The 27967-nt window shown below is 47.4% G+C and overlaps 1 protein-coding gene across 2 annotated transcripts; it reads left to right on the top strand.

Moving 5' to 3' along the window:
• The first annotated feature begins 15 nt into the window (after positions 1-15).
• On the top strand, positions 16-27929 carry RNF169 (ring finger protein 169). 2 transcript variants are annotated; one of them, XM_082246828.1, is made up of 5 exons: positions 16-42; positions 12610-12738; positions 20668-20774; positions 23188-23290; positions 26562-27929. In XM_082246828.1, the coding sequence occupies exons 1-5, from the start codon at positions 28-30 to the stop codon at positions 27690-27692; spliced, it is 1485 nt and encodes a 494-aa protein (XP_082102954.1). In that variant the 5' UTR covers positions 16-27; the 3' UTR covers positions 27693-27929. The 2 variants fall into 2 exon arrangements, with proteins under 2 accessions (XP_082102954.1, XP_082102955.1); XM_082246829.1 differs by lacking the exon at positions 16-42 and adding an exon at positions 9334-9503.
• Positions 27930-27967: the final 38 nt, after the last annotated feature.

The following is a 27967-nucleotide window of genomic DNA, read 5'->3' as shown; positions in this document are numbered from 1 at the left end:
CACTGCTTGCCTGGACCTTACAGCACCATGACACTGCTACCGGTAAGTGGCCAAATCATTTATTTCCAGATACACCCAGAACCGACAGCGCCATATCGTCACAAAATCAGGGGCTGCCAAACTTCCTGTATCACTATGACATCACCAGTATTTTAGTCTATTTATTTATATATTTTTACATTGTTGACTATCAATGGGTGATACTTAAATGCTACTAAATACAAATTACATTTTACTTTATTTTTTTTTTTTTGGTACTTTCTATTTTTTTTTTTTTTTGCAAAGAGCAGTAATTGTTTAGGCAGTCCTAGATTTTTTTTTTAAATAACTGTGGTAGAAATATAAAGTCTAGACAGGGTTTCAAAAAAATAAAAGACATTTTTAAAAATCTTTTTTTATTCTAATTTTTTATTTTATTTATGAAATGCCCTTTTTTTTATTTTTTTTTATTTTCCCCTTTTTATTTATTTTTTTTATTATTTTATTTTCTCTTTAGTATTTCCAATTTAATAATATACAAAAACATTTACATATCCCCCATGTCCCCTCCTTATTGCTACCCATACCTTTTTTTTTTTTTTTTTTTGTGAGACCCAGCCCCAAGATCCAGCCCCACACTTCTGTCTTTCTTTGCCCTTGCCCAAAACTTCTTGGGATTCACATATCCAGGAAGCCAGAGCTTCAAATCTTCACAAAATCAAGGGCTGCCAAACTTCCTGTATTACTATGACATCACCAGTATTTTAGTCTATTTATTTATTTCTGATGACTATCAATGGGTGATATTTAAATGCCACTAAATACAAAATTTTATTTTATTTTATTTTTTTGTACTTTCTATTTTTTTTTTCTTGTTGTTTAGGCAGTTCTAGATTTTTTTTAAAAAAAGTAACTGTGGTAGAAATATAAAACCTGGACAGGGTTTGAAAAAAAATAAAAGACATTTATAAAAATCTAATTCTAATTTTTTTTTTTTAATTTATAAAATACCCTTTTATCTATTTTTCCTTTTATTTATTTTTTTATTATTTTATTTTCTCTTTAGTATTTCCGATGTATTAATATGCAAAAACATTTACATATCCCCCATATCCCCTCATTATTGCTACCCATACCTTTTTTTTTTCTGAGACCCAGAGACTTCTAGCTTTCTTTTCACGTGCCCCCCTCCCCTGCCCAAAACATCTTGGGATACTAATGTCACATATCCAGGAAGCCAGAGCTTCAAATCTTAAGAAAATCAAGGGCTGCCATACTTCCTGTATTACTATGACATCACCAGTATTTTAGTCTATTTATCGATATCTTATTATTACATTGCTGACTATCAATGGGTGATATTTAAATGCCACTAAATACAAAATTACATTTTATTTTATTGTACTTTCTATTTTTTTTCTAGTTGTTTAGGTAGTTCTAGTTTTTTTTAAAAAAAAAAATTAACTGTGGTAGAAATATAAAACCTGGACAGGATTTAAAAATAAAAAGACATTTTTAAAAATCTTTTTTTTTTTATTCTAATTTTTTTTTTCATTTATAAAATACCTTTTTTATCTATTTTTTCCTTTCTTTCCCCCTTTTTATTTATTTTTTTTATTATTTTATTTTCTCTTTAGTATTTCTAAAGAGTATGTATTAATATACAAAAACATTGACATATCCCCATATCCCCTCCTTATCGCTACCCATACCTTTTTTTTTTTCTGAGACCCAGCCCCGCACTTCTAGCTTTCTTTTCACGTGCCCCCCTCCCCTGCCAAAAACTTCTTGGGATACTAACGTCACATATCCAGGAAGCCAGAGCTTGAAATCTTAACAAAATCAAGGGCTTTAGTACTTCCTGTATTACTATGACATCACCAGTATTTTAGTCTATTTATTGATATCTTATACATTGCTGCTGACTATCAATGGGTGATACTTAATGCTACTAAATACAAAATGACATTATTAATTTTTTTGTACTTTCTATTTTTTTCTAGTTGTTTAGGCAGTTATAGATATTTTTTTTTAAAAAAAATTAACTGTGGTAGAAATATAAAACCTGGACAGGATTTAAAAAAATAAAAGACATTTTTAAAAATCTTTTTTTTTTTTATTCTAATTTTTTTTTTCATTTATAAAATACCCTTTTATCTATTTTTCCTTTCTTTTCCCCTTTTTATTTATTTTTTTATTATTTTATTTTCTCTTTGGTATTTCCAATATATTAATATCCAAAAACATTGACATATCCCCATATCCCCTCCTTATCGCTACCCATACCTTTTTTTTTCTGAGACCCAGCCCCACATTTCTAGCTTTCTTTTCACTTGCCCCCCCCCCCCCCCAAAACTTCTTGGGATACTAACGTCACATATCCAGGAAGCCAGAGCTTCAAATCTTAACAAAATCAAGGGCTGCAGTACTTCCTGTATTACTATGACATCACCAGTATTTTAGTCTATTTATTGATATCTTATTGACTTATTACATTGCTGACTATCAATGGGTGATATTTAAATGCCACTAAATACAAAATTAAATTTTATTTTATTGTACTTTCTATTTTTTTTCTAGTTGTTTAGGTAGTTCTAGTTTTTTTTTAAAATTAACTGTTGTAGAAATATAAAACCTGGACAGGATTTTTAAAAAAAAAATAAAAAAAGGACATTTTTTAAAAATCTTTTTTTTTTTATTTGTTTTTTTTTTAGTTTATAAAATACCTTTTTTTCTTTCTTTTCCCATTTTTATTTCTTTTTTTTTATTATTTTATTTTATCTTTAGTATTTCCAATGTGTTTATATGCAAAAACATTTACATATCTCCTTAGTGCTACCCATACCTTTTTTTTTTTGTGAGACCCAGCCCCGCACTTCTAGCTTTCTTTTCACCTGACAACGTCATAATATATAAAATCTTAACACTGTATTAAGTATATAACGAACGTTTATTAAAAAAGTTTTAAAACCATATGAGCAAGTTAGACATCCGAAGTCATTGTTCATATGGTCTTGAGATCAGCTTTGAAGGGTTGACAGGTTTCGTGGGAAACCCCGCTTCATCAGGACCTTAGGTCTCAGGGCAAGAATACTTTGACTATACTCATAAAATAAATTGGTGGGTATAATAAGGCTTCCGGCCAGTGGCGAGAAACCAAATCCCAAAATCGCTCCACATCCAACAGGGAATTTTATGTGTCTACATACCAACATGAATGATCCTGATTTCATATGTCTACATTTTTCATTCGATTATAAGACCATTTAAGACTTATGAAATCAGGATTATTCTGTTTTTTTTTTTTTTTTGTGGGACCCAACCTCATACCTCTGGCTTACTCACCTAGTTGAGAATAATATTCCCTCCTTCCCAAAGCCTGCTGGGATACTAACCGCACATATCTCAGAAGGCTTTGGGTCAATCTCCCCCATACTGCGCATGTGTTTGGAAATGTCCACAACACTGCGCATGTGGCGTGACGTGCCATCAGTGGGCTGGTATCACGTACCTGGTGGAGACCAAGCTGTAGAGAGGGCTTCTCTTGCACCTCCTGTCCAACACCCCTGATAGAGATGACAGGCAGTGTAGGACACAGAGTGGCACGAGGGCCGGTATAGCAGGTGATGTCTTGGCAGAAAACTGATGGCTGTGGATCACCGGATGAACACCTGGAACTGGAACTCGCTGATGCTGGATGAGAAGGCAGGAGCGAAGTCGGAACACAAGCCAAGGAGTTGTCAACAGCCGGAAAGCACAGGTACAGGAATGGGAGACAGGAGCGGAGTCAGGATACAAGCCGAAGTCAGTACACAGTCTGGCAGCAAGGTACAGAGGCATAAGGCAAAGGCAGGGTCAAACACAAGCTGAGGTCACAGGTAGGCAGGCAGGAATCCATAGGAAAGTCAAAGGCAAGCCGGGTCAGTATAACAGGAAATCCAGAAGCAGGTCAGGGCACAGGAACAAGCTGAAAGACCACTCAGCAATGTGCTCCTGTCACCGCTCAGTATAAATAAGCCGTTTGGCGCCAATTGCGTGCGCGCGTTCGCGCATGCGCATTCGCACATTCCTTCCTGTGTGCCTGGGCATGCGCACAAACTTCCGTTTGGATCCAACTGAGCGTCTCTTACAGCTGGGTGCAAGAACCAGGACAAGTCAGAGGACCTCCTGATGACAAGATGGCGGCACATGACCCAGCATTCATAGACAGATTACACCAAGTAACGCTAGATTAGATAGGCATTTGAGTATGTTTTTTGAGGACAACCTAACCGACAAGGTAAGAAGGTTAAAAATAATATGCAGGACGGTGGAAGTTCCTCGTTACGTTAGTGATTATGGGTCCAACAGGATTTGGGGAGAACTATAAGCAGAATTCAGCGATGTCAATGGAGACACTCGGTGTGTATGACCATGTTGAGTCAGCCGCAGAGGCAGAAGGAAACTCACCTAGGTGAGAATAATATTCCCTCCTTCACAAAGCCTCCTGGGATACTAACGGTACATAATATCTCAGGAGGCTTTGGGGCAATCTCCCCCATACTGCGCATGTGTTTGGAAATGTCCACAACACTGCGCATGTGGTGTGACATGCCAACAGCGGGCTGGGTGCAAGAACCAGGACAAGCCAGAGGACTTCCTGATGAAAAGATGGCGGCACATGACCCAGCAAGCATTCATAGACAGATTACACCAGGTAACGCTAGAGTCGATAGGCATGTGAGTATGTTTTTTGAGGACAACCTAACCAACAAGGTAAGAAGGTTAAAAATAATATGCAGGACGGTGGAAGTTCCCCTTTACTTTAGGGTTAAGGTTAGTAATTCTGGGTCCAAAGGGATTTGAGGAGAACTATAAGCAGAATTCAGCAACGTCAATGGAGACACTCGTTGGGAATGACCATGTTGAGTATAGCCGCAAAGGCAGGAGGACACACATTAAACCTGTCATTAGTAGGCTGATGTAAGAGTCTGAATAGTCTCCACTCAAATCCCTGAGTCTTCTTCGTCCTTTAACTCCCTTGATCCCAGAGTATTTTGGAAATGTCTTGGATCCTCATCTTATATCGTTTAACCTTTGCCTTTCCAAATAGGGGTGTGTGGTGGCACCTTGGGATGCCGTCTGGGTTACTCAGATGTGTTGTTAAGTGATGGCACCCCTGAAGATGTCATAACATGGTGTCACGGAAGTGGGCTTCCTTTGTCAAGCTGGTCATACACCAGTACAAGGTCCTTCAGATGTTCGTACAGAAATTCAGAAGAATCATCTGTCGGAGCATTGAGGACTTGACAAAATTATTATGAAAACCCTGAAAATTTTTGTTTCCATGTCAATGTATCAAAGTCTACGTTCTTAGTTCAGAAGGTACATGCGCATCACAATAAGTCCCCATTCACACTAGCGCAACTTGTCAGGTGACTTGGTCGCCTGACAAGTCGCGGTCGGTCGCCTGCCATTCATTAGCACAGGAGCCGTTCTAATAGGAGCGACACAAGTCGCTCCGACTTAGAAAAAGGGTCCTGTACTACTTTGGGGCGACCTGGAGGCGACTTGCATTGACTTCAATGATAGGAAGTCTGTGCTGTGCACCGCGACTTCAAAGGTCGCCCCAGCAAGTCGCGTCGCCCCTGTCTGAACGGGGTCTAAAGATGACTTCCAACTATTTCTGTGTTTATTAACCACTTAAGGACAGCTCCACGTACATGTACTGTGACAGGGCGGCCCTTAAAGTGGAGTTTCACCCAAAAGTGGAACTTACGCTTATATGCTTCCTCCCCCCCCCCCCTCCGGTGCCACATTTGGCACCTTTCTGGGGGGAACGGGTACCTGTTTTTGACAGGTACCCTTCCCCACTTCCTGGAGACAGCACCGCGCCCCCCCCTTCTCCTTCCTCCGCCGCTGGGCCAATTAGAAAGCACAGCGCGCTTCGTGGAGGGGCAGTAGGGAACCAGCTGTGAAGTCGAAAGGCTTCACTGCCGGGTTCCCTTACCCTGAATGGCGGCGGCGGCACCCGAGAGCCGATCCAAAAATTAGCTTCAGGTGCAGACATCTTGGGAACCCCAGACAGGTAAGTTCTAATATTTTAAAGTCAGAAGTTAAAGTATTTGTAGCTGCTGACTTTTAATTTTTTTCCTGGGGGGGGGGGGTCATCCTTAAGCGCAAAAACAAGTAAATATGCGTCATTTTGTTTTAGGGCTCTAGGGGGCTCGTGCGTGCCACCGAAGCCACGCTCCCGCGGGCGGAACAAGTAGATATACGTGATTTTGTTTTAAGGCTCTGGGGGGTGCGTGCGCGTGCGCACCGCCGAAGCCACACTCCCGCAGTGTGGTTCCCATGTCGTCAGCACCAGCTATAGAGGACGCAGTACGTTTTTCTTTACCATTACGGTACTGTATTTCTGGGGGTAAAAAATGCATTATGGTCACTAGGTGGTGCTGACAATGAGAGAAACTACACATATCAGAGACAATATAGTAATTTTTATTCTGATGTTGTCATATCTGCACAGCAAACATGTTATACATAGAAGAACTCTTATCAATGTGTTGCGATGAAATTGAATAAATAATAAAAGAAAATCAAAATGCGTTCCATTGTTTCTAGGCCCTACTACGGGTAAAAACAACAAACAATACACATCACCAGTAGTACAGTAGTAAGAGAATTTATTTTGTTGTGTTTTTTTTTTTGGCAACAAAGAATAGGGTTTCAAAAAAACATATTTTTATACTATTTTGGACCAATTTGACCATAAAAAAATCAAGTGATATCTATTTATCCATTAACATTAACCGCACATACTGTGTAAGGGGGTATATACTGTGGGGGTAGAGGTATGTACTGCGTGAGCGGAGTATATACTGTGTGAGAGGGTATATACTGTGGGGGTAGAGGTATATACTGTGTGAGCAGGATATATACTGTGTGAGGGGGTTATATATGCTGGAGGTAGCGGTATATACTGTGTGAGCGGGGTATATACTGTGTGAGAGGGTATATACTGTGGGGGTAGAGGTATATACTGTGTGAGGGGGTTATATATTCTGGAGGTAGAGGTATATACTGTGTGAGCGGGGTATATACTGTGTGAGAGGGTATATACTGTGGGGGTAGGGGTATATACTGTGTGAGGGGGTATATATTCTGGAGGTAGCAGTATATACTGTGTGAGGGGGAGAAAATATTCTGGAGTAAGTGGTATATACTGTGTGAGTGGGTTATATACTGTGTGAGGGGGGGGATATATTCTGGAGGTAGCGGTATATACTTTGTGAGGGGGTATATATTCTGGAAGTAGCGGTATATACTGTGTGAGGGGATATACAGTATATTCTGTAGCAAGAAGTATATAATGTGTGAGGGGGTATATATTCTGTAGGTAGCGGTATATACTGTGTTAGCGGGGTATATACTGTGTGAGGGGGTATAAACTGTAGGGGTAGAGGTATATACTGTGAGAGTATATAGTCTGGGGATGGAGGTATATACTGTGTGAGGGGGGTATCTACTCTGGGGATGGAGGTATATACTGTGTGAGGGGGGTATCTACTCTGGTGATGGAGGTATATACTGGGTGACCGTGAAGTGGGTATATACTCTGGGGATGGAGGTATATACTGTGTGAGGGGGGTATATACCCTGGGGATGGAGGTATATACTGGGTGAGGTGGGTATATCCCCTGGGAATGAAGGTATATACTGGGTGAGGGGGGTATATACTCTGGGGATGGAGGTATATGCTGTGTGAGGGGGGTATATACTCTGGGGATGGAGGTATATACTGTGTGAGGGGGGTATATACCCTGGGGATGGAGGTATATACTGTGTGAGGGGGTATATACTCTGGGGATGGAGATATTTACTGTGTGAGGGGGGTATATACTCTGGTGATGGAGGTATATACTGTGTGAGGGGGGTATATACTCTGGTGATGGAGGTATATACTGTGTGAGGGGGGTATTTACTCTGGGGATGGAGGTATATACTTTGTGAGGGGGTATATACTCTGGGGATGGAGGTATATACTGTGTGAGGGGGTATATACTCTGGGGATGGAGGTATATACTGTGTGAGGGGGGTATATACCCTGGGGATGGAGGTATATACTGGGTGAGGTGGGTATATCCCCTGGGAATGGAGGTATATACTGGGTGAGGGGGGTATATACTCTGGGGATGGAGGTATATACTGTGTGAGGGGGTATATACTCTGGGGATGGAGGTATATACTGTGTGAGGGGGGTATATACCCTGGGAATGGAGGTATATACTGGGTGAGGGGGGTATATACTCTGGGAATGGAGATATATACTGTGTGAGGGGGTTATATACTCTGGGGATGGAGGTATATACTGTGTGAGGGGGTTATATACTCTGGGGATGGAGGTATATACTGTGTGAGGTGGGTATATCCCCTGGGGATGGAGGTATATACTGTGTGAGGGGGGTATATACTCTGGGGATGGAGGTATATACTGTGTGAGGGGGGTATATACTCTGGGGATGGAGATATTTACTGTGTGAGGGGGGTATATACTCTGGGGATGGAGATATTTACTGTGTGAGGGGGGTATATACTCTGGGGATGGAGATATATACTGTGTGAGGGGGGTATATACCCTGGGGATGGAGGTATATACTGTGTGAGGGGGGTATATACCCTGGGGATGGAGGTATATACTGTGTGAGGGGGGTATATACTCTAGGGATGGATATATATACTGTGTGAGGGGGGTATATACTCTGGTGATGGAGGTATATACTTTGTGAGGGGGGTATATACCCTGGGGATGGAGGTATATACTGTGTGAGGGGGGTATATACTCTGGGGATGGAGGTATATACTGTGTGTCCCGTGAGGTGGGTATATACCCTGGGGATGGAGGCATATACAGTACTGGGTGTGGGGGTGTAGAGTAGACTGCTCCTATATACCCCCTCACACAGTATATTCCTCTCCCCTAGAGTATATAACCCCTCACACAGTATACTATATAAACAGTGTGAGGCGGGGTATTGTGGGGAGAGGTATATACTGTGTGTGGGGAGGGGGGGTTATATACATTGTGTGGGGAGTATATACTGTCAGATTAGATGTGAATACTGTACTGTAGATACATATATATATATATATACTGTGTGTACGGACGCACACAGTGACACACCCCTCAGATTCTGTGTTGTACATTAGGAGGCGGGGGCCATACTCCGCACCACGTGACATGCATTCTGTAAATCAGATGACTGTAGGCTAATGATAGGAAGAGGGATGGGCGGGGCCTATGTTGGTAAAGGCGGGAATCCTCTCAGCCTTCTCTCTAAGAGTGACGTCAGTCAGTGGACTCCGCCTCCTCACGTGATTGCCAGTGTGGAGGGTGTGACGTCACAGGAGATCAATTCTCCATGAAATCGGGTTATTGGTGACGCCATACATTAATCATCGGACGTCCGGGGACGGGTGACGTCAGGGAAGGTCCGGGCGGATATCCGGCGATGGGTCAGTGAGTGGGGGATGATTCTCCTTCGGTAAGTAACGAATATCGGCCGTCCGATACATCGCCAGACTTCACTGACACCGGACACGCCCCCCCCGGAGACCCCGACACCCCTCCCCCACCCTGCCCAATACCCCCCCCACACAGGACACCCCCTCCCTGCCTGATACCCCCCTCCCTCCCCCCACACAGGACACCCCCACCCTGCCTGATACCCCCCTCCCCCACACAGGACACCCCCACCCTGCCTGATACCCCCCTCCCTCCCCCCACACAGGACACCCCCACCCTGCCTGATACCCCCCTCCCCCACACAGGACACCCCCACCCTGCCTGATACCCCCCTCCCTCCCCCCACACAGGACACCCCCACCCTGCCTGATACCCCCCTCCCTCCCCCCACACAGGACACCCCCACCCTGCCTGATACCCTCCCCCCCCACACAGGACACCCCCTCCCTGCCTGATACCCCCCTCCCTCCCCCCACACAGGACACCCCCACCCTGCCTGATACCCCCCTCCATCCCCCACACAGGACACCCCCACCCTGCCTGATACCCCCCTCCCTCCCCCCACACAGGACACCCCCACCCTGCCTGATACCCCCCTCCCTCCCCCCACACAGGACACCCCCACCCTGCCTGATACCCCCCTCCCTCCCCCCACACAGGACACCCCCTCCCTGCCTGATACCCCCTCCCTCCCCCCACACAGGACACCCCCACCCTGCCTGATACCCCCCTCCCTCCCCCCACACAGGACACCCCCACCCTGCCTGATACCCCCCTCCCCCACACAGGACACCCCCACCCTGCCTGATACCCCCCTCCCTCCCCCCACACAGGACACCCCCACCCTGCCTGATACCCCCCTCCCTCCCCCCACACAGGACACCCCCTCCCTGCCTGATACCCCCTCCCTCCCCCCACACAGGACACCCCCACCCTGCCTGATACCCCCCTCCCCCACACAGGACACCCCCACCCTGCCTGATACCCCCCTCCCTCCCCCCACACAGGACACCCCCACCCTGCCTGATACCCCCCTCCCTCCCCCCACACAGGACACCCCCACCCTGCCTGATACCCCCCTCCCTCCCCCCACACAGGACACCCCCACCCTGCCTGATACCCCCCTCCCTCCCCCCACACAGGACACCCCCACCCTGCCTGATACCCTCCCCCCCCACACAGGACACCCCCTCCCTGCCTGATACCCCCCTCCCTCCCCCCACACAGGACACCCCCACCCTGCCTGATACCCCCCTCCATCCCCCACACAGGACACCCCCACCCTGCCTGATACCCCCCTCCCTCCCCCCACACAGGACACCCCCACCCTGCCTGATACCCCCCTCCCTCCCCCCACACAGGACACCCCCACCCTGCCTGATACCCCCCTCCCTCCCCCCACACAGGACACCCCCTCCCTGCCTGATACCCCCTCCCTCCCCCCACACAGGACACCCCCACCCTGCCTGATACCCCCCTCCCTCCCCCCACACAGGACACCCCCACCCTGCCTGATACCCCCCTCCCCCACACAGGACACCCCCACCCTGCCTGATACCCCCCTCCCTCCCCCCACACAGGACACCCCCACCCTGCCTGATACCCCCCTCCCTCCCCCCACACAGGACACCCCCTCCCTGCCTGATACCCCCTCCCTCCCCCCACACAGGACACCCCCACCCTGCCTGATACCCCCCTCCCCCACACAGGACACCCCCACCCTGCCTGATACCCCCCTCCCTCCCCCCACACAGGACACCCCCACCCTGCCTGATACCCCCCTCCCTCCCCCCACACAGGACACCCCCACCCTGCCTGATACCCCCCTCCCTCCCCCCACACAGGACACCCCCACCCTGCCTGATACCCCCCTCCCTCCCCCCACACAGGACACCCCCACCCTGCCTGATACCCCCCTCCCCCACACAGGACACCCCCACCCTGCCTGATACCCCCCTCCCTCCCCCCACACAGGACACCCCCACCCTGCCTGATACCCCCCTCCCTCCCCCCACACAGGACACCCCCACCCTGCCTGATACCCCCCTCCCTCCCCCCACACAGGACACCCCCACCCTGCCTGATACCCCCCTCCCTCCCCCCACACAGGACACCCCCACCCTGCCTGATACCCCCCTCCCTCCCCCCACACAGGACACCCCCACCCTGCCTGATACCCTCCCCCCCCACACAGGACACCCCCTCCCTGCCTGATACCCCCCTCCCTCCCCCCACACAGGACACCCCCACCCTGCCTGATACCCCCCTCCATCCCCCACACAGGACACCCCCACCCTGCCTGATACCCCCCTCCCTCCCCCCACACAGGACACCCCCACCCTGCCTGATACCCCCCTCCCTCCCCCCACACAGGACACCCCCACCCTGCCTGATACCCCCCTCCCTCCCCCCACACAGGACACCCCCTCCCTGCCTGATACCCCCCTCCCTCCCCCCACACAGGACACCCCCACCCTGCCTGATACCCCCCTCCCTCCCCCCACACAGGACACCCCCTCCCTGCCTGATACCCCCCTCCATCCCCCCACACAGGGCATCCCCACCCTGCCTGATACCCCCCTCCCCCACACAGGACACCCCCACCCTGCCTGATACCCCCCTCCCTCCCCCCTCCCAGGACACCCCCACCCTGCCTGATACCCCCCTCCCAGGACACCCCCACCCTGCCTGATACCCCCCTCCCAGGACACCCCCACCCTGCCCGATACCCCCTCCCCCACACAGGACACCCCCACCCTGCCTGACACCCCCTCCCAGGACACCCCCCACCCTGCCCGATACCCCCTCCCCAACACAGGACACCCCCACCCTGCCTGATACCCCCCTCCCTCCCCCCACACAGGGCATCCCCACCCTGCCTGATACCCCCTACCCCCACCCCACACAGGGCATCCCAACCCTGCCTGATACCCCCCTCCATCCCCCACACAGGACACCCCCACCCTGCCTGATACCCCCCCCCCAAAAGGACAGCCCCACCCTTCCTGACTTGTCCCATGTGTAATGATCTATTGGAGTTTCCAGGCTCGGGGGAGGGGGGGGAGTTATTCTGAATCTATTATTAGTTGAGGCGGTCTGTGATGTCATCACTTTGTCTTCTGCAGGGACATGGTGACCTTCCTCAGGATCCCATACCTGGACAGATGAGTCAGAGGTGGCCCCCCGATGGGGATGTGCTGGAGGGAAGCACAGATCTGGATGACAGAATTTCCAGTAAAGTCCATCTCATGGAGGTAGGTGCTCTGTCCTGTGTTTATTAGAGAGGTCTCATGGAGGTAGGTGCTCTGTCCTGTGTTTATTAGAGAGGTGTCATGGAGGTAGGTGCTCTGCCCTCTGTTTATTAGAGAGGTGTCATGGAGGTAGGTGCTCTGTCCTCTGTTTATTAGAGAGGTGTCATGGAGGTAGGTGCTCTGCCCTCTGTTTATTAGAGAGGTGTCATGGAGGTAGGTGCTCTGCCCTCTGTTTATTAGAGAGGTGTCATGGAGGTAGGTGCTCTGTCCTGTGTTTATTAGAGAGGTGTCATGGAGGTAGGTGCTCTGTCCTGTGTTTATTAGAGAGGTGTCATGGAGGTAGGTGCTCTGCCCTCTGTTTATTAGAGAGGTGTCATGGAGGTAGGTACTCTGCCCTCTGTTTATTAGAGAGGTGTCATGGAGGTAGGTGCTCTGCCCTCTGTTTATTAGAGAGGTGTCATGGAGGTAGGTGCTCTGCCCTCTGTTTATTAGAGAGGTGTCATGGAGGTAGGTGCTCTGTCCTGTGTTTATTAGAGAGGTGTCATGGAGGTAGGTGCTCTGTCCTGTGTTTATTAGAGAGGTGTCATGGAGGTAGGTGCTCTGCCCTCTGTTTATTAGAGAGGTGTCATGGAGGTAGGTACTCTGCCCTCTGTTTATTAGAGAGGTGTCATGGAGGTAGGTGCTCTGCCCTCTGTTTATTAGAGAGGTGTCATGGAGGTAGGTGCTCTGCCCTCTGTTTATTAGAGAGGTGTCATGGAGGTAGGTGCTCTGTCCTGTGTTTATTAGAGAGGTGTCATGGAGGTAGGTGCTCTGTCCTGTGTTTATTAGAGAGGTGTCATGGAGGTAGGTGCTCTGTCCTGTGTTTATTAGAGAGGTGTCATGGAGGTAGGTGCTCTGTCCTGTGTTTATTAGAGAGGTCTCATGGAGGTAGGTGCTCTGTCCTGTGTTTATTAGAGAGGTGTCATGGAGGTAGGTGCTCTGTCCTGTGTTTATTAGAGAGGTGTCATGGAGGTAGGTGCTCTGTCCTGTGTTTATTAGAGAGGTGTGACTTCAGTGCTTACCCCATTGTTCCATCTGATTGAATAAGTCCATGGGAAGGACTTCTTCTCTTCCTGCAGCTGCCACCAACCACCTGTAGAGGGAGACAAAGAGACAGACTGCGCTGTAATCCCAGTAGAGGTTTGCCTGTAGTGATGGTCAGGAGTAGAACCCTCATCAGTGGTTGGATATGTAGTAGTAGTGACATCTCTATGTAGTAGTAGTGACATCTCTATGTAGTAGTGACATCTCTATGTAGTAGTAGTGACATCTCTATGTAGTAGTGACATCTCTATGTAGTAGTAGTAGTGACATCTCTATGTAGTAGTAGTAGTGACATCTCTATGTAGTAGTAGTAGTGACATCTCTATGTAGTAGTGACATCTCTATGTAGTAGTAGTAGTGACATCTCTATGTAGTAGTAGTGACATCTCTATGTAGTAGTAGTAGTAGTGACATCTCTATGTAGTAGTAGTAGTAGTGACATCTCTATGTAGTAGTAGTGACATCTCTATGTAGTAGTAGTAGTGACATCTCTATGTAGTAGTAGTAGTGACATCTCTATGTAGTAGTAGTAGTGACATCTCTATGTAGTAGTAGTAGTGACATCTCTATGTAGTAGTAGTAGTGACATCTCTATGTAGTAGTAGTAGTGACATCTCTATGTAGTAGTAGTAGTGACATCTCTATGTAGTAGTGACATCTCTATGTAGTAGTAGTAGTGACATCTCTATGTAGTAGTGACATCTCTATGTAGTAGTGACATCTCTATGTAGTAGTAGTAGTGACATCTCTATGTAGTAGTAGTAGTGACATCTCTATGTAGTAGTAGTAGTAGTGACATCTCTATGTAGTAGTAGTAGTGACATCTCTATGTAGTAGTAGTGACATCTCTATGTAGTAGTAGTGACATCTCTATGTAGTAGTAGTAGTGACATCTCTATGTAGTAGTAGTAGTGACATCTCTATGTAGTAGTAGTAGTGACATCTCTATGTAGTAGTAGTAGTAGTGACATCTCTATGTAGTAGTGACATCTCTATGTAGTAGTGACATCTCTATGTAGTAGTGACATCTCTATGTAGTAGTAGTAGTGACATCTCTATGTAGTAGTAGTAGTAGTGACATCTCTATGTAGTAGTAGTAGTGACATCTCTATGTAGTAGTAGTGACATCTCTATGTAGTAGTAGTAGTGACATCTCTATGTAGTAGTAGTAGTGACATCTCTATGTAGTAGTGACATCTCTACTAACGCTGTCATCAGAAAGTTTCTGTATTTTGCATTCCCTGTGTTTGTCAGGCGGTGCGCTGCACCCGAACTGAGAAAATGGCACCGGCGGATGTCATACAGGCTCAGCCACCTGTGTGCAAGAGCCCTTAAAGTGCCCCTGTCATTGTCACTGTCACTTGTGTAGGTATGTAATATTTATGGGTGTGTCAGATACCCGCTCCCCCTCCGCGGCACGAGGTCCTCCCTGTGTCACTACGGGAGGTAGGAGCCGGCCTCCCGGACTAAAGAACATGTGATTGGAGGATCAGAGGAAGTGTTCAACGCACCCCAAAGTGTTGGATACCTACAGCGGCCAGATGTTATTTAGGGGGATTTTAACCTCTTCCTGCCTGTGCTAAAGCAGAAAGTCTGCTGCAGTGCGGCTCTCCAGTCCCAGGGAGTGTGCTTTGTGACTTTTGGGTCTTTAGGACACAGCTGATCACATATTGCTGTAAATGGCCAATCACAGCTGACCACATGTATACAGGCTTGCTGGTTATCTGCATTCCTTTCCTCACACACTGTCTCTGTGCGAGGAAAGGAGAGCCAATAACCAGCAAGAGTGACATGGCACAGTCAGTACATTGCTTCCTATTAGTACCCATTGGTGCAGCCTTTTCGGTGTCGATTGGTGCAGCCTCTTTGGTGCCGATTGGTGCAGCCTCTTTGGTGCCGATTGGTGCAGCCTCTTTGGTGCCGATTGGTGCAGCCTCTTTGGTGCCGATTGGTGCAGCCTCTTTGGTGCCGATTGGTGCAGCCTCTTTGGTGCCGATTGGTGCAGCCTCTTTGGTGCCGATTGGTGCAGCCTCTTTGGTGCCGATTGGTGCAGCCTCTTTGGTGCCGATTGGTGCAGCCTCTTTGGTGCCGATTGGTGCAGCCTCTTTGGTGCCGATTGGTGCAGCCTCTTTGGTGCCGATTGGTGCAGCCTCTTTGGTGCCGATTGGTGCAGCCTCTTTGGTGCCGATTGGTGCAGCCTCTTTGGTGCCGATTGGTGCAGCCTCTTTGGTGCCGATTGGTGCAGCCTCTTTGGTGCCGATTGGTGCAGCCTCTTTGGTGCCGATTGGTGCAGCCTCTTTGGTGCCGATTGGTGCAGCCTCTTTGGTGCCGATTGGTGCAGCCTCTTTGGTGCCGATTGGTGCAGCCTCTTTGGTGCCGATTGGTGCAGCCTCTTTGGTGCCGATTGGTGCAGCCTCTTTGGTGCCGATTGGTGCAGCCTCTTTGGTGCCGATTGGTGCAGCCTCTTTGGTGCCGATTGGTGCAGCCTCTTTGGTGCCGATTGGTGCAGCCTCTTTGGTGCCGATTGGTGCAGCCTCTTTGGTGCCGATTGGTGCAGCCTCTTTGGTGCCGATTGGTGCAGCCTCTTTGGTGCCGATTGGTGCAGCCTCTTTGGTGCCGATTGGTGCAGCCTCTTTGGTGCCGATTGGTGCAGCCTCTTTGGTGCCGATTGGTGCAGCCTCTTTGGTGCCGATTGGTGCAGCCTCTTTGGTGCCGATTGGTGCAGCCTCTTTGGTGCCGATTGGTGCAGCCTCTTTGGTGCCGATTGGTGCAGCCTCTTTGGTGCCGATTGGTGCAGCCTCTTTGGTGCCGATTGGTGCAGCCTCTTTGGTGCCGATTGGTGCAGCCTCTTTGGTGCCGATTGGTGCAGCCTCTTTGGTGCCGATTGGTGCAGCCTCTTTGGTGCCGATTGGTGCAGCCTCTTTGGTGCCGATTGGTGCAGCCTCTTTGGTGCCGATTGGTGCAGCCTCTTCGGTGCCGATTGGTGCAGCCTCTTCGGTGCCCATCAGTGAAGAAATTACTTATTTGCAAAATTTTATAATAGAGAAAAAAAAAAACCCAAAGGTGATTAAATACCAGCAGAAGAAAGCTCTACAGCAGGCGTATGCAAACTGTGGCCCTCCCAGATGTTGCAGAACTATAAGTCCCATGAGGCATAGCAAGACTCTTGACAGCCAAAAGCATGACACCCAGAGGCAGGGGCATGATGGGACTTGTAGTTTTGCAAACAGCTGGAGGGCCACACTTTGCATTTCCCTGCTCTACAGTGCCTTAAAGTATTGATACCCCCTGGCGGTTTCCACATTTTGTCTCGTTACAGCCAAAGATGTAAATGTATTGTATTGCGATTTTATGTGATAGACCGACACAAAGTGGCACATAATTGTGAAGTGGAAGGAAAAATATGTAAAAAAAAAGTGTGGCTGCATTTGTATTCACCCCCCTGAGTCAATACTTTGTAGAACCGCCTTTCCCTGCAATTACAGCTGCAAGTCTTTTTGGGGATGTCTCTACCAGCTTTGCACATCTAGAGAGGACATTTTTGTCCATTCTTCTTTGCAAAATATCTGAAGCTCTGTCAGATTGGATGGAGAGCGTCTGTGAACAGCAATTTCCAAGTCTTGCCACAGATTCTCAATTAGATTTAGGTCATGACTGTGACTGGGCCATTCTAACACATTAATATGCTTTGATCTAAACCATTACATTGCAGCTCCGGCTGGATGTTTAGGGTCGTTGTGTTTTTTTTTTTTTTTTTTTTTTTTTTTTTTTTACCAAAAATTTGTAGCAGAAAGCAAATTGGCCTAAAATGTTATAAAATTTTGATTTTTACATTTTTTATTTTTTTTTTTTTGGGGGGGGGAATTTCATATAAAAAAAATGTAAAAAATATTGTTATTTTTGCAAAATTGTTGCTTTTTTTTGTTTATAGCGCATGCTCAAAAAAGCGCACAAGTGATCAAATACCACCAAAAGAAAGCTCTGTTTGTGGGGAAAAAAAGGACGTAAATTTGTTTAGGTACAGCGTCGCACGACCGCGCAATTGTCTGTTAAACTCACGCAGTGCCGAATCGCAAAATAGGCCCTGGTCAGGAAGGGGGTAAAATCTTCTGGGGCTTAAGTGGTTAACTTCTTCCCACCTGCACTATAGCCGAAAGACGGCTACAGCATGGACCTTAATTGCTGGGAAGGCGTCCATGTACGTCCGTCCTCCTGTGCATGAGCTGCCTGCGTTGCTCCCTGCAGAGCATGCACGGCTAGCTCTGTGATCAGCGAGTCCATAAAACTCGGCTGATCGCAGATTGGAGTAAGGGGTTGGTCCCAGCCCCTTGCCATGTGATCAGCTGTCAGCCAATGACAGCTGATCACATGATGTAAACAGCAGCCGGCGATCGTTTTTTTTTTTTTTTTCCTCCTTGAGGAGAAAAAAAGCCGTTTGCTGGCTGTTAGGACATCAGAGGAAGAGCAACTGTGCCAACTATTGGTGCCATTTACCATTGCCCCATCAGTGCCACCTATTAGGGCCCATCGGTGCCACCCACCAGTGCTGCCTTATTAGAGCTGCCTCATCAGCGCACATCGGTGAAGGAGAAAAATTACCTGTTTGCAAAATTTTATAACCAACTATAAAAATATTTTTTTTTTAAAAAAAATTCGGTCTTCTTTTTGTTTGTTCAGCAAAAAATAAACCCCCCCAGTAGTGATTAAATACCACCCAAAAGGAAGCTCTGTTTGTTTGTAAAAAAAAAAAAGCTAAAGATTTTATTTGGATACAGTGTACCATGATCGCGCAATTGTCATTCGAATGACGACATCGCTGAAAACTGAGAATTGGCATGGGCAGGAAGGCAGTTTAAGTGCCCAGTAGGGCAAGGGGTTAGCGCCCATTCAGACTGGCGCGACACAACTTGCTGGGGCGACCTGTGAAGTCGTGCACCGCGACCTCGGCAGGACATGCAGGGACTTCATATCATTGAAATCAATGCAAGTCACCTCCAGGTCGCTCCGAAGTAGTACAGGACCCTTTTTCTAAGTCAGAGCGACTTGTGTCGCTCCTATTAGAACGGCTCCTGTACTACTCAATGGCGAGCGACCGACCGCAACTTGTCAGGCGACCAAGTCACGCTAGTGTGAATGGACCCTTAATGTAGAAATCCTTCCCTGGTTCTGCTGTCTGTTAGGAAGCCTGCAAGTGGTGCTGTGTAAGCAGGGCTGTGATGATTGGGAGGTTTTCAGTGCTTTTCCATGATGGCACTTAGGGATGAGCTCTGTTGTTTTTGGATCCCAACCTTGAACCCCCCCCCCCCCCCCCCTCTGAGTTATCCCGCCAGGAAGCTGTCATTGAGGACCATTAAACGTGAACATCCGAGGCATTGACTGCATGCAGTCACTTATGATTGGCTTGGCACAGAGACAGCTTCCTGGCAGGATAGCTCAGGTGGGTTTGGACTTCATTGCTGGTCAACACATAACAAATGTACTCCATGTGGGGTAGAAGCCAAGCAGGGGGAGCAGCCACATATCACCTACACTGGGACCATGAAAAGCCAGGACAGCCACCCTCATAATGGAAGTGTGATCAGAGGAGGTCAGATTTATTATTCTCTATGTGCTATCCAGCGTTGCTATTCCTTGGGTCACAAATGACAACAGATGAGGAGGGCATGGAATGTGTGGGGTTTTTTTTTTTTTTTTTTGTATTAGGTTTAGTAACACTTTAACCACTTGACCCCCGGAAGGTTCATCCTCCTTCATAACCAGGCCATTTTTTGCAATAAGGGACTGCTTTACTTTAACTGACAATTTACACGGCTGGGTGACGCTGTACACAAATCTTTTTTTTTTTTTTTTTTTTCGGTGGTATTTGATCACCTCCTGCGGTTGTTTTTTTTTTTTTTTTTTGCACAATAAACAAAAAAGGACCGACAGTTTTGAAGCAAAAAAAAAAAAAACACTTTTTTTACCTTCTGCTATAAAACACATCAAAGTTTAAAAAAAAAAAAAATCAATTTCTTCATCAATTTAGGCCAATATACCGTATATTCTGCAACATGTTTTTGGTAAAAAAAAAAATAAAAATCCCAATAAACAGATTTTGCAAAAGTTTTATAGGGTCTACAAACTGTGTGTGTGTGTCTGTCTATATATATACACACACACACACACACACACACACACACACACACACACACACATATATATATATATATATATATATATATATATATATATATATATATATATATATATATATATATATATATCTCCAGATAGCTCTAGATTATACTTGAATAATGGCGGGGATCAGCGATTTATAGCTGGATTGCGGCGGAAAAATCGGACACTAAGTGACACTTTGTGAGGACCAGTGACAATACAGTGATTAACGCTAAGAATATGCACGGTCACTGTGTGCTGACACTGGTTGGGAAGGGGTTAACATCAGGGATGATCAAAGGGCTAACTGTGTGCCTAGCTTGTGCTTTCTCACTGTGGGGGGAGGTGCCTTTAACTAGGGGAAGGCATTGAACACAGGATCAATGCCTTCCCTACTGACAGGCAGTCTGCATTGTTTACATGTGTTGTCTAATCGGCGGGTGCTGACAGACATTGAGGTCACCGGTGGCCCCAGAAGTGTCAGGTCAGGTATTAGCTGGCTACCCTAACGCACTATCTGTATGGTGGGCAGGGTCTGTAAGTGGTTAGGCTTCTTTTTTAGGCTTGATTTAGTTAAATTTGCTCAAAGTACTCTCAGGGTTCCTTTAATACTTTTTTAGCTGTGTAAAGATTGCCGGTCTGATCTGCACGTGTCCAAGGTCCTCTATATAACTTTGTGTTGCCTCTCTCCAGCACCCACAGCCGTTGTCGGACTCGGAGAATGAGGAGCCGGGTAGAACACCTTACAGATCGGCATTTGTTTCCAAGAACAACGCGAGCTGCTTTCCATCTCTGACATGGTAAGGCCACATTCTTACAGCCCAATTCAACTTTGTATTTAATACAGTCCCGGTGTGCAAGGTTGTAGAGGTACTTTTCAATAGAAAGCAGCTACAGCCTAAGCCCTAGTTCACACTTATGCGATGCGGGGAATGCACCGCATTGAAATCACACGGCACCCATGTTTTCTGCTGCGGGTGTCAATGTTCTCTTAGGCTCCGTTTCCACTATCGCGGCTACGAAGTCGTGCTACTTCTAGCGCAAATTCGTAATGAAAGTTGTTTGCGGCTTTCAGTGTGACTTGTCCCTCATTATAGAGGGAAGTCGGCCCAAAAGTAGTGCACAAACTACTTTTGAAGTCGCCGCAACTCAAGTCGCAGCAGTAAAAACGGGCCAAATTGAAATGAATGGCTTTTGACTTGCTGTGTGACTTGACATGTGTCAAGTTGCACAACAAGCTGCAATAGTGGAAAACAAAGCCTTAACAGATGCATACATATTCACCAGAACACCGTGGATCTTTGCACAGCAGTCTGAAGAAACTTTTTATTGCAAAAGGATCACCCTCATGATTGGTGCAACTATTCGGAGTCACGCAGGACCCCAACATGCCTAACCAAGGGGTCCTGCATGACTCCGAAACATTGCACTTATCCTGATATGATCCTTTTGCAGTAAAAAGTTTCTTCGGACTGCTGTGCAAGATCCATGGTGTGCTGGTGAATATGTATCTGTGATGGATCCAGTGTCCAGCTGGTGATCGCTGCAGCACCCGCAACTGATGTGCCTATATCCAGGAAGGTGTGCGATGGGAATATGAACTATTCTGAATGTTCTCTTAATAACACCCTGAAACAGATCGCAAAACGCAGTGTGATTCAGGTGCGGGGGGGAAAAATGGTCCTACCCCATTTTTTTGTGCGGTGCGATTTCAGCCATACTAAATGTATGGTTAATATCGCACCGCACAGACATGGTGACAGTAACAGTCTGTTTTCCCACTTTGTGCTCTGACCCTCCAGCGCTTACTGGAGCGCCGGGCTTTGGATAGGGTGGGGGCAGCTGGCTCAGGATCACTGAGAGGCTGAGCCACGTGCTGGTCCGGGCTACTGGGTGGATTCCCACCATATTGTCAGGATCTTTTCAGAGCCTGGACCGGATCTGTGACCTCACCCGACAGCGGGCTATAGGAGTGCACACTAACCACACTCCTCCGATCAATATATAACCAAAAAGGCTTTGCCAAGATCTCTCCTTCTAAAGTAGTTGGCAATGCTTTATTTTCTAACTTACAAACCATTCTACAAGATTGCGCATTGATATGTTAAAGACGAACGTCATTCTGTGGGATCTCTGAAGTGCTGCCCCAGTTGTCCCACCTCTTCTTCTGGTTTTTGGTGGTGGGTGGAGCCCTTTCTCGATTTTTTTCCCCCTGGACCACTCTCCTGCTAAGTGAGGGGGCTGCCTGGGAGCCCTTCCTCCTCTCTGTGATGCCAAGGATGGATTCAGGATGGATCGGAACCCCTGTCAGGTTTATACTGCTATTTGGTGTCCTAGTTATCAATGTTTTCACACAGAATTTATACATTTTCCCAATTTAATCCATATAGAAAAGTGTGTGGTTGGTTGTTTTTTTTTTTTCCCCAAAAAACATTTTATTGAAAGAGTACAGAAATACAGAAACCAAAGACGATGTACAGCAAGAGGGGGGGGGGGAAGGTATATGAAGAATATCATATGTATGTACAGAGGTTAATTAAGTCATTAGAATCAAGTGGTTGAGTTGAACAGTAAGGCTACGTTCACATGTGGGCGTAGCGGACCGTGGGCAGAATCACCGCGATTCTGCCCGATCTGGAAATCATTGCAAATCGCGGGACGCCTGTGCGTTGCCGTTGATTTTCAATGGCACCCCAAACGCTGTGCGATGTTGCCGTGATTTCCGCCTGCCGAATCGCGGTAACATCACGCAAACAAAATGGCGGGGCGTCATGCGACCCGCCATTTTGTTTGCGCGATGTTACCGCGATTCGGCAGGCGGAAATCACGGCAACATCGCACAGCGTTTGGGGTGCCATTGCAAATCAACGGCAACTCACAGGCGTCACCGAGATTTGCAATGATTTCCGGATCGCGGGCAGATTTGAGGTGATTCATCCGCAAACGGATAGCATGATATACGGACCGGATGACACAAATGTCATCTGTGTCCTTGATAAAAAAATAAATAAATGCCGGAGCGGATCGCAATACGGTCCGCTCCGTGTGAAAGGGGCCCTAGTATTGAATAAATATAACTGACACAAGAGACCAATAATGTTATGAATATTATGGATTTAATGTACTGCCATTCATACAGCTAGGACATGAGCAAAATCTACCAATCCCATTGTCCTTCCTAAATAATTGTTGGTAAATTGTTTTGTCATTTAGGAGCATTCAGTCCAAGCCGGAGCGCAGTCAGAGCTGCATCGACACGGTGAATGACGCCCCTCCTCCAACCCGACGGAGAGCCGCCCAGGCTCAGAAAACAAAGGTAATCCGGCTGACTTGTCTGTCTGGCCTTCGCTGTGTGAATGTGGAGGTGGCCATGCAGCCGGGTCTCACATTCACCACTACAGCAATCTTCCTTTCCGCTCTGATACCAGTCAGACTCCGGTTCACGAGACTCGCACTCAAATACTGTTCAGTATTTTGGATTATTGTATTCTGTCTACAAATTAGTGAAGGCTTTCTAGTGATTATCTATCTATCAGGGAAGGAGGTCCGCATCCCACCAGAATGACTGCTGAAATCGACTGTCAGCATTCATTCTAGTGGCTTAAGGATGTAAAGGTTACTGAATGAAGAGGATGCAGGGAATGTGGTCTCAGGGTGGATAGCTTAGAGCAGGGATTCTCAAACTACGGCCCTTCAGCTGTTGCGGAACTACACATCCCATGAGGAATTGTAAAACTCTGATATTCACAGACATGACTAGGCATGATGGGAATTGTAGTTCTTGGAACAACTGGAGAGCCATAGTTTTGAAGACCCCTGGCTTAGAGGATGGTAGTATGATTCACTGTCTCATTCTCACACTCTTACTTTCCCTGCGTCTTCTTTATTGAGTGGCCTTTACACCCTAAGTGCCGGTTCACACTTCCGCGTTTGCGGAGATCGCATGTAATATCGGAGCGCACTGCTCCTAATATACATGCGATCTGATGTGCGGATGCGAGTTCAGCCATACACTTTGTATGGCTGAATTCGCACTGTATCCGCACCAAACTCGCACATGAGGCTTTTTTTGAGCCGCAGTAAAATTGGATCGCATAGTGGTTCACACTTGTGCGATCCAATTCTGTGCGTACTTGCAGATCGCACTGCGATATGCGATCGCAACTGGGGGTGTCGTTAACATTTAATTGACACCCCCTGCGTATCGCATATGGCAGTGTGAACTGCCCGATGTGTGGATGCGATGCGGGAACACGCTGCATATTCGCAGCGTTCCCGCATCGCAGAAGTGTAAACCGGCACTTAAGGCGCCCTGCCGGAGTCTTGACCATCTGTCCCATGATCTCATTAACCCTAATTTCGCATGGTAATGATTAAGCACACAGTCAGTGTGTGAAACGCGTCTACCTTGTCATGATTGTCATTATTTGGATGTCCAGTCAATAAATCTGGATTTTGACTCAACCCGGAGTGCTGCCAATTCCTTTTCCTTTATCAAGTTTTCACGGAGGCGAGCCGGGGCATGCACCTGTGTGAGTCATCAGGCAATTACACCACCTGGAGCAGTGAGTTCTTGTCTGTTCAACCCTCATTTCGCACCTATGCTTTTTTTTTTTTTTTTTTAAGTGCAGTTTGCAGAAACGCACTAGAGTCCATTTAACATTGTTTCCTGTGGTACACGTTCCCATAAATGCTTTGTGTGTAATAGACTTCAATGGAAGCTTACCAGAAACTCAAGTATTGTGTGTTTGATGCGATTTTTTTGATGTTTTTTTGCATTTTTTTTCCCCCTTTTTAACACTGTAGCTGGTTGCTAAAGAGCGTGCAGGAAGCTGGGCACCGCATCCTCGTCAGCGGGGTTCCCCACTGACAGCTGAATGTAAAAAAAAATAAAAAGTTGCTGGCGGTGCTTGTGCGGCTCTGCAGGCAGGGGGCATATCGAAATCTTGAAACCCCCTTTAACAAGAGGACCCCCAGATCCTGCTCCCCCCTTCTCGGGGCAGCCAGGCTGCATGCTTGGATAAGGGTCTGGTATGAATTTTGGGGGGGGGGACCCCACGCCCCCTCCCCCCCCCCCCCCCAAATTCATGCCAGTCCTGAGGGGGGGAGGGTTGGTCCCCAGGCCAAAATGTGCCTGAAAAATGCATCAAGCGCAGCCGCTTAGATGTGAACCTAGACTAAAGGCACAGTCCAGAGTTTTGCAAAAATGAAATAAACCTATCCACATTAACGACTCGCCGACCAGCCGCCGCACATACTGCAGCAGGTCGGCTGTATTGCACGAAATGACGTACCTGGCAATAGCCAGTGGGGGCGCATGCGCTGATTGGCCAGAAGGGAGAACCCATGAGAGTGAGAGAACCAGACCAGAAGGCCAAGCACCCCCCCAAACCCCCCCTCCCCTTCCAAGACTTTCAGGGCAGGCCTGAGGACCTACACCACACCCTACTAATCAGGATGTGAAAGTGCACTGTGCAAAGTGACAAAACACACTCATAGTTATTTATATATAGATAGATGGATAGGGGGGGGGGGGGGGAGTGGATAAGTGCATGGTGCCATAGTGCAATACAATGGCAGGCTCTTAGACCAGGAATAGAAAAATTCTTCTGGCCCTATAGACAGGTGTGACCTGGTGCAATGGCCATAGTGCCAAAAACCCCAGGGTGAACTCCTCCCCCTACTGTGAGAATTATGGCACCCCTAGAATGCCACACCAGGGGCACATACACCACAGGCTTCTTTTACAGCCTGGCCGTCAGCAAAACGACTGCAGCTCCATCCCTACCAGGAAGGCATCAGAACTTAGCTTAGGGAGAGCCTTGCCTACAACTGAGGAAAACCCTGGTACACCAGGTCAGATTCAACCCAGGAGGAAAAAGGCCTTCCCATCATCAGTCTTTACCTAAATTACATCGGAAAGGATACTCGCCAGTGTTCCCACCCAACTGGAGGCACCGGCATTCTCCTTTCTGAAAACCGATGAGGACAGATGCTACGCTTAATCTTAGCCAAAAGGCCGAGAAGCGGCAAACTCTTTATTGGGGCAGAGGAAGTAGACACCAAGGTGAAAACACCGCACTTGCTCCTTTGAGATTTCCTCTTCCACGGTGGCAGATAACGCTTGTGGTCTTTTCAATTACGGATGGAAGGGGGGTTGTTGAGGTACAGTATGTGACCGCGCTTAATGTTAGAGCCTAAATATAAATGCAGCATGAAATCTGGTCACAAAGGTGGACCTGCTTTAGTCCACATATGAGCCTTGGTGTGTGTGTGTGTGTGTGTGTGTGTGTGTGTGTGTGTGTATGTATGTGTGTGTATATATATATATATATATATATATATATATATATATATATATAATATATTCACACACACACAACATAATTTTGAAAATATATATATATATATATATATATTATTGAATATATGCAACCATGTAACCACTTTGAAGATTCAAAATGACCAATGTGTCGCCTTCATCTGGCATAAGCTGTACCTGTGCATCGTGTTTCTATCGCCCTGATAAATTTTAATGAAATCGATATATTGAACTCCTTGTTGATGGATTTTCTTCTTCTTTTCAGGTGCCCCCTAATATCGGCAGCTTGGCAGCCGTCACCGGTGTTCTGTTGTCTACAGAGAACAGTCGGTCTTTCTCGGCCCCCGTCCTTACATCGGAAAGACGTCTCGCCATCAGCTCCCTTAACTCTTTCACACCCTTGCATAAACCCGAGCGGTCCATCAGTCCAGAAAGCAACGATAGCATTTCCGAGGAACTCAACCACTTCAAGCCAATCGTCTGTTCTCCTTGCACCCCTCCTAAGAGACTCCCGGATGGAAGAGTCCTGAGTCCCGTCATCATCAAATCAACACCCAGGAATCTCAGACGGAACCTGCAGAAGCCTACCTCCTACGAGGCCAGCCCCATGATATTAAAGAAATGGGAGCAGGTTTTCCAGGACCGCCAGATGAAGAGGACGCTCTCCAAGGGCACCCTGACCACGTGTGCTGAAGATGGGCAATCCATTAAGAAGCAGGAGACTGTGGGCAAAGGAAGGGTGGCTTGCCAAATTACATTTAGTGATGTTGAACCTGCTGGAGATGTCGAATTGCCGCCCTCTTGCAGCAGAGAGGATGCCTTGCAAGCAAGTTGTGATTCGAAGGAACAATCTATGCCTTGCGGCGATTGTATCCGGAACCCGGGCCCAAACACCGAACCTGTAATATTTCAGGGCTTTACCGAGGCAACCGCAAATTCGCAGGTTGGCACGAAGACCAGGTTGGCGACCCGGCTGACCTCAAGCAAAAAGACAATATCCACGTGCAAGTGTTTGGTGGCCAAGTCTATGAAGGCCTCTTTAAAACGGGTGCACAAGAAAACCTCCCAGTCCATCGGGATGCAAAACGGCTCCTGCTTCTCTACCACAGAGGCCATCAGCCTGGCCTTTCCTCCACGCAGAGGACTAAAAAGACGCTGCAAAACGAAGCACTTAGAACAGAATGGCGGCCTTAAGCGGCTAAGGGTAGGCGGCCAGGGCGGGTTCGAGAGGATCTGGAGGGGGGCTGAGAAAAAACGACATCAGGAGGAGGAGGACAAAAAACTGGCTATGAAACTTCAGCAAATATTTGATAAGGAGAGCCGCAGGGTAAACCGCTGCAAGGGGAGCAGGGACGAGTATCATCTGCGCTCCAAAAGCACAGCCGGTGCAAACTAGAGCGCATTTGTTTTTGTTTGTTTTTGTTTTTTGCCTTTTCTAGATAAAGAAAATATCCAAAATGACTATAACCAGAGAATTATTTTTTTCTAATTTTTCTATTTTTGGACAACAACAACAACAAAAAGGAAAAAAAAAAGGGGGGGGGCTTTTCTTTAGGAGTGAGGATGATGGAAGAAGTCTACATTGATGGCTACTGAACACATAATGGTTCATAAGAAGATACAGTGACCCAACCCGCTTCCATTAGATCTATGGTAGCTGCTCTTCTCTCT

The sequence above is a fragment of the Pelophylax lessonae genome (genome assembly GCF_965119305.1).
Source record: "Pelophylax lessonae genome assembly, chromosome: 2".
Classification (NCBI taxonomy): domain Eukaryota; kingdom Metazoa; phylum Chordata; class Amphibia; order Anura; family Ranidae; genus Pelophylax; species Pelophylax lessonae.
This window is presented reverse-complemented; position numbering and strand designations above follow the sequence as displayed.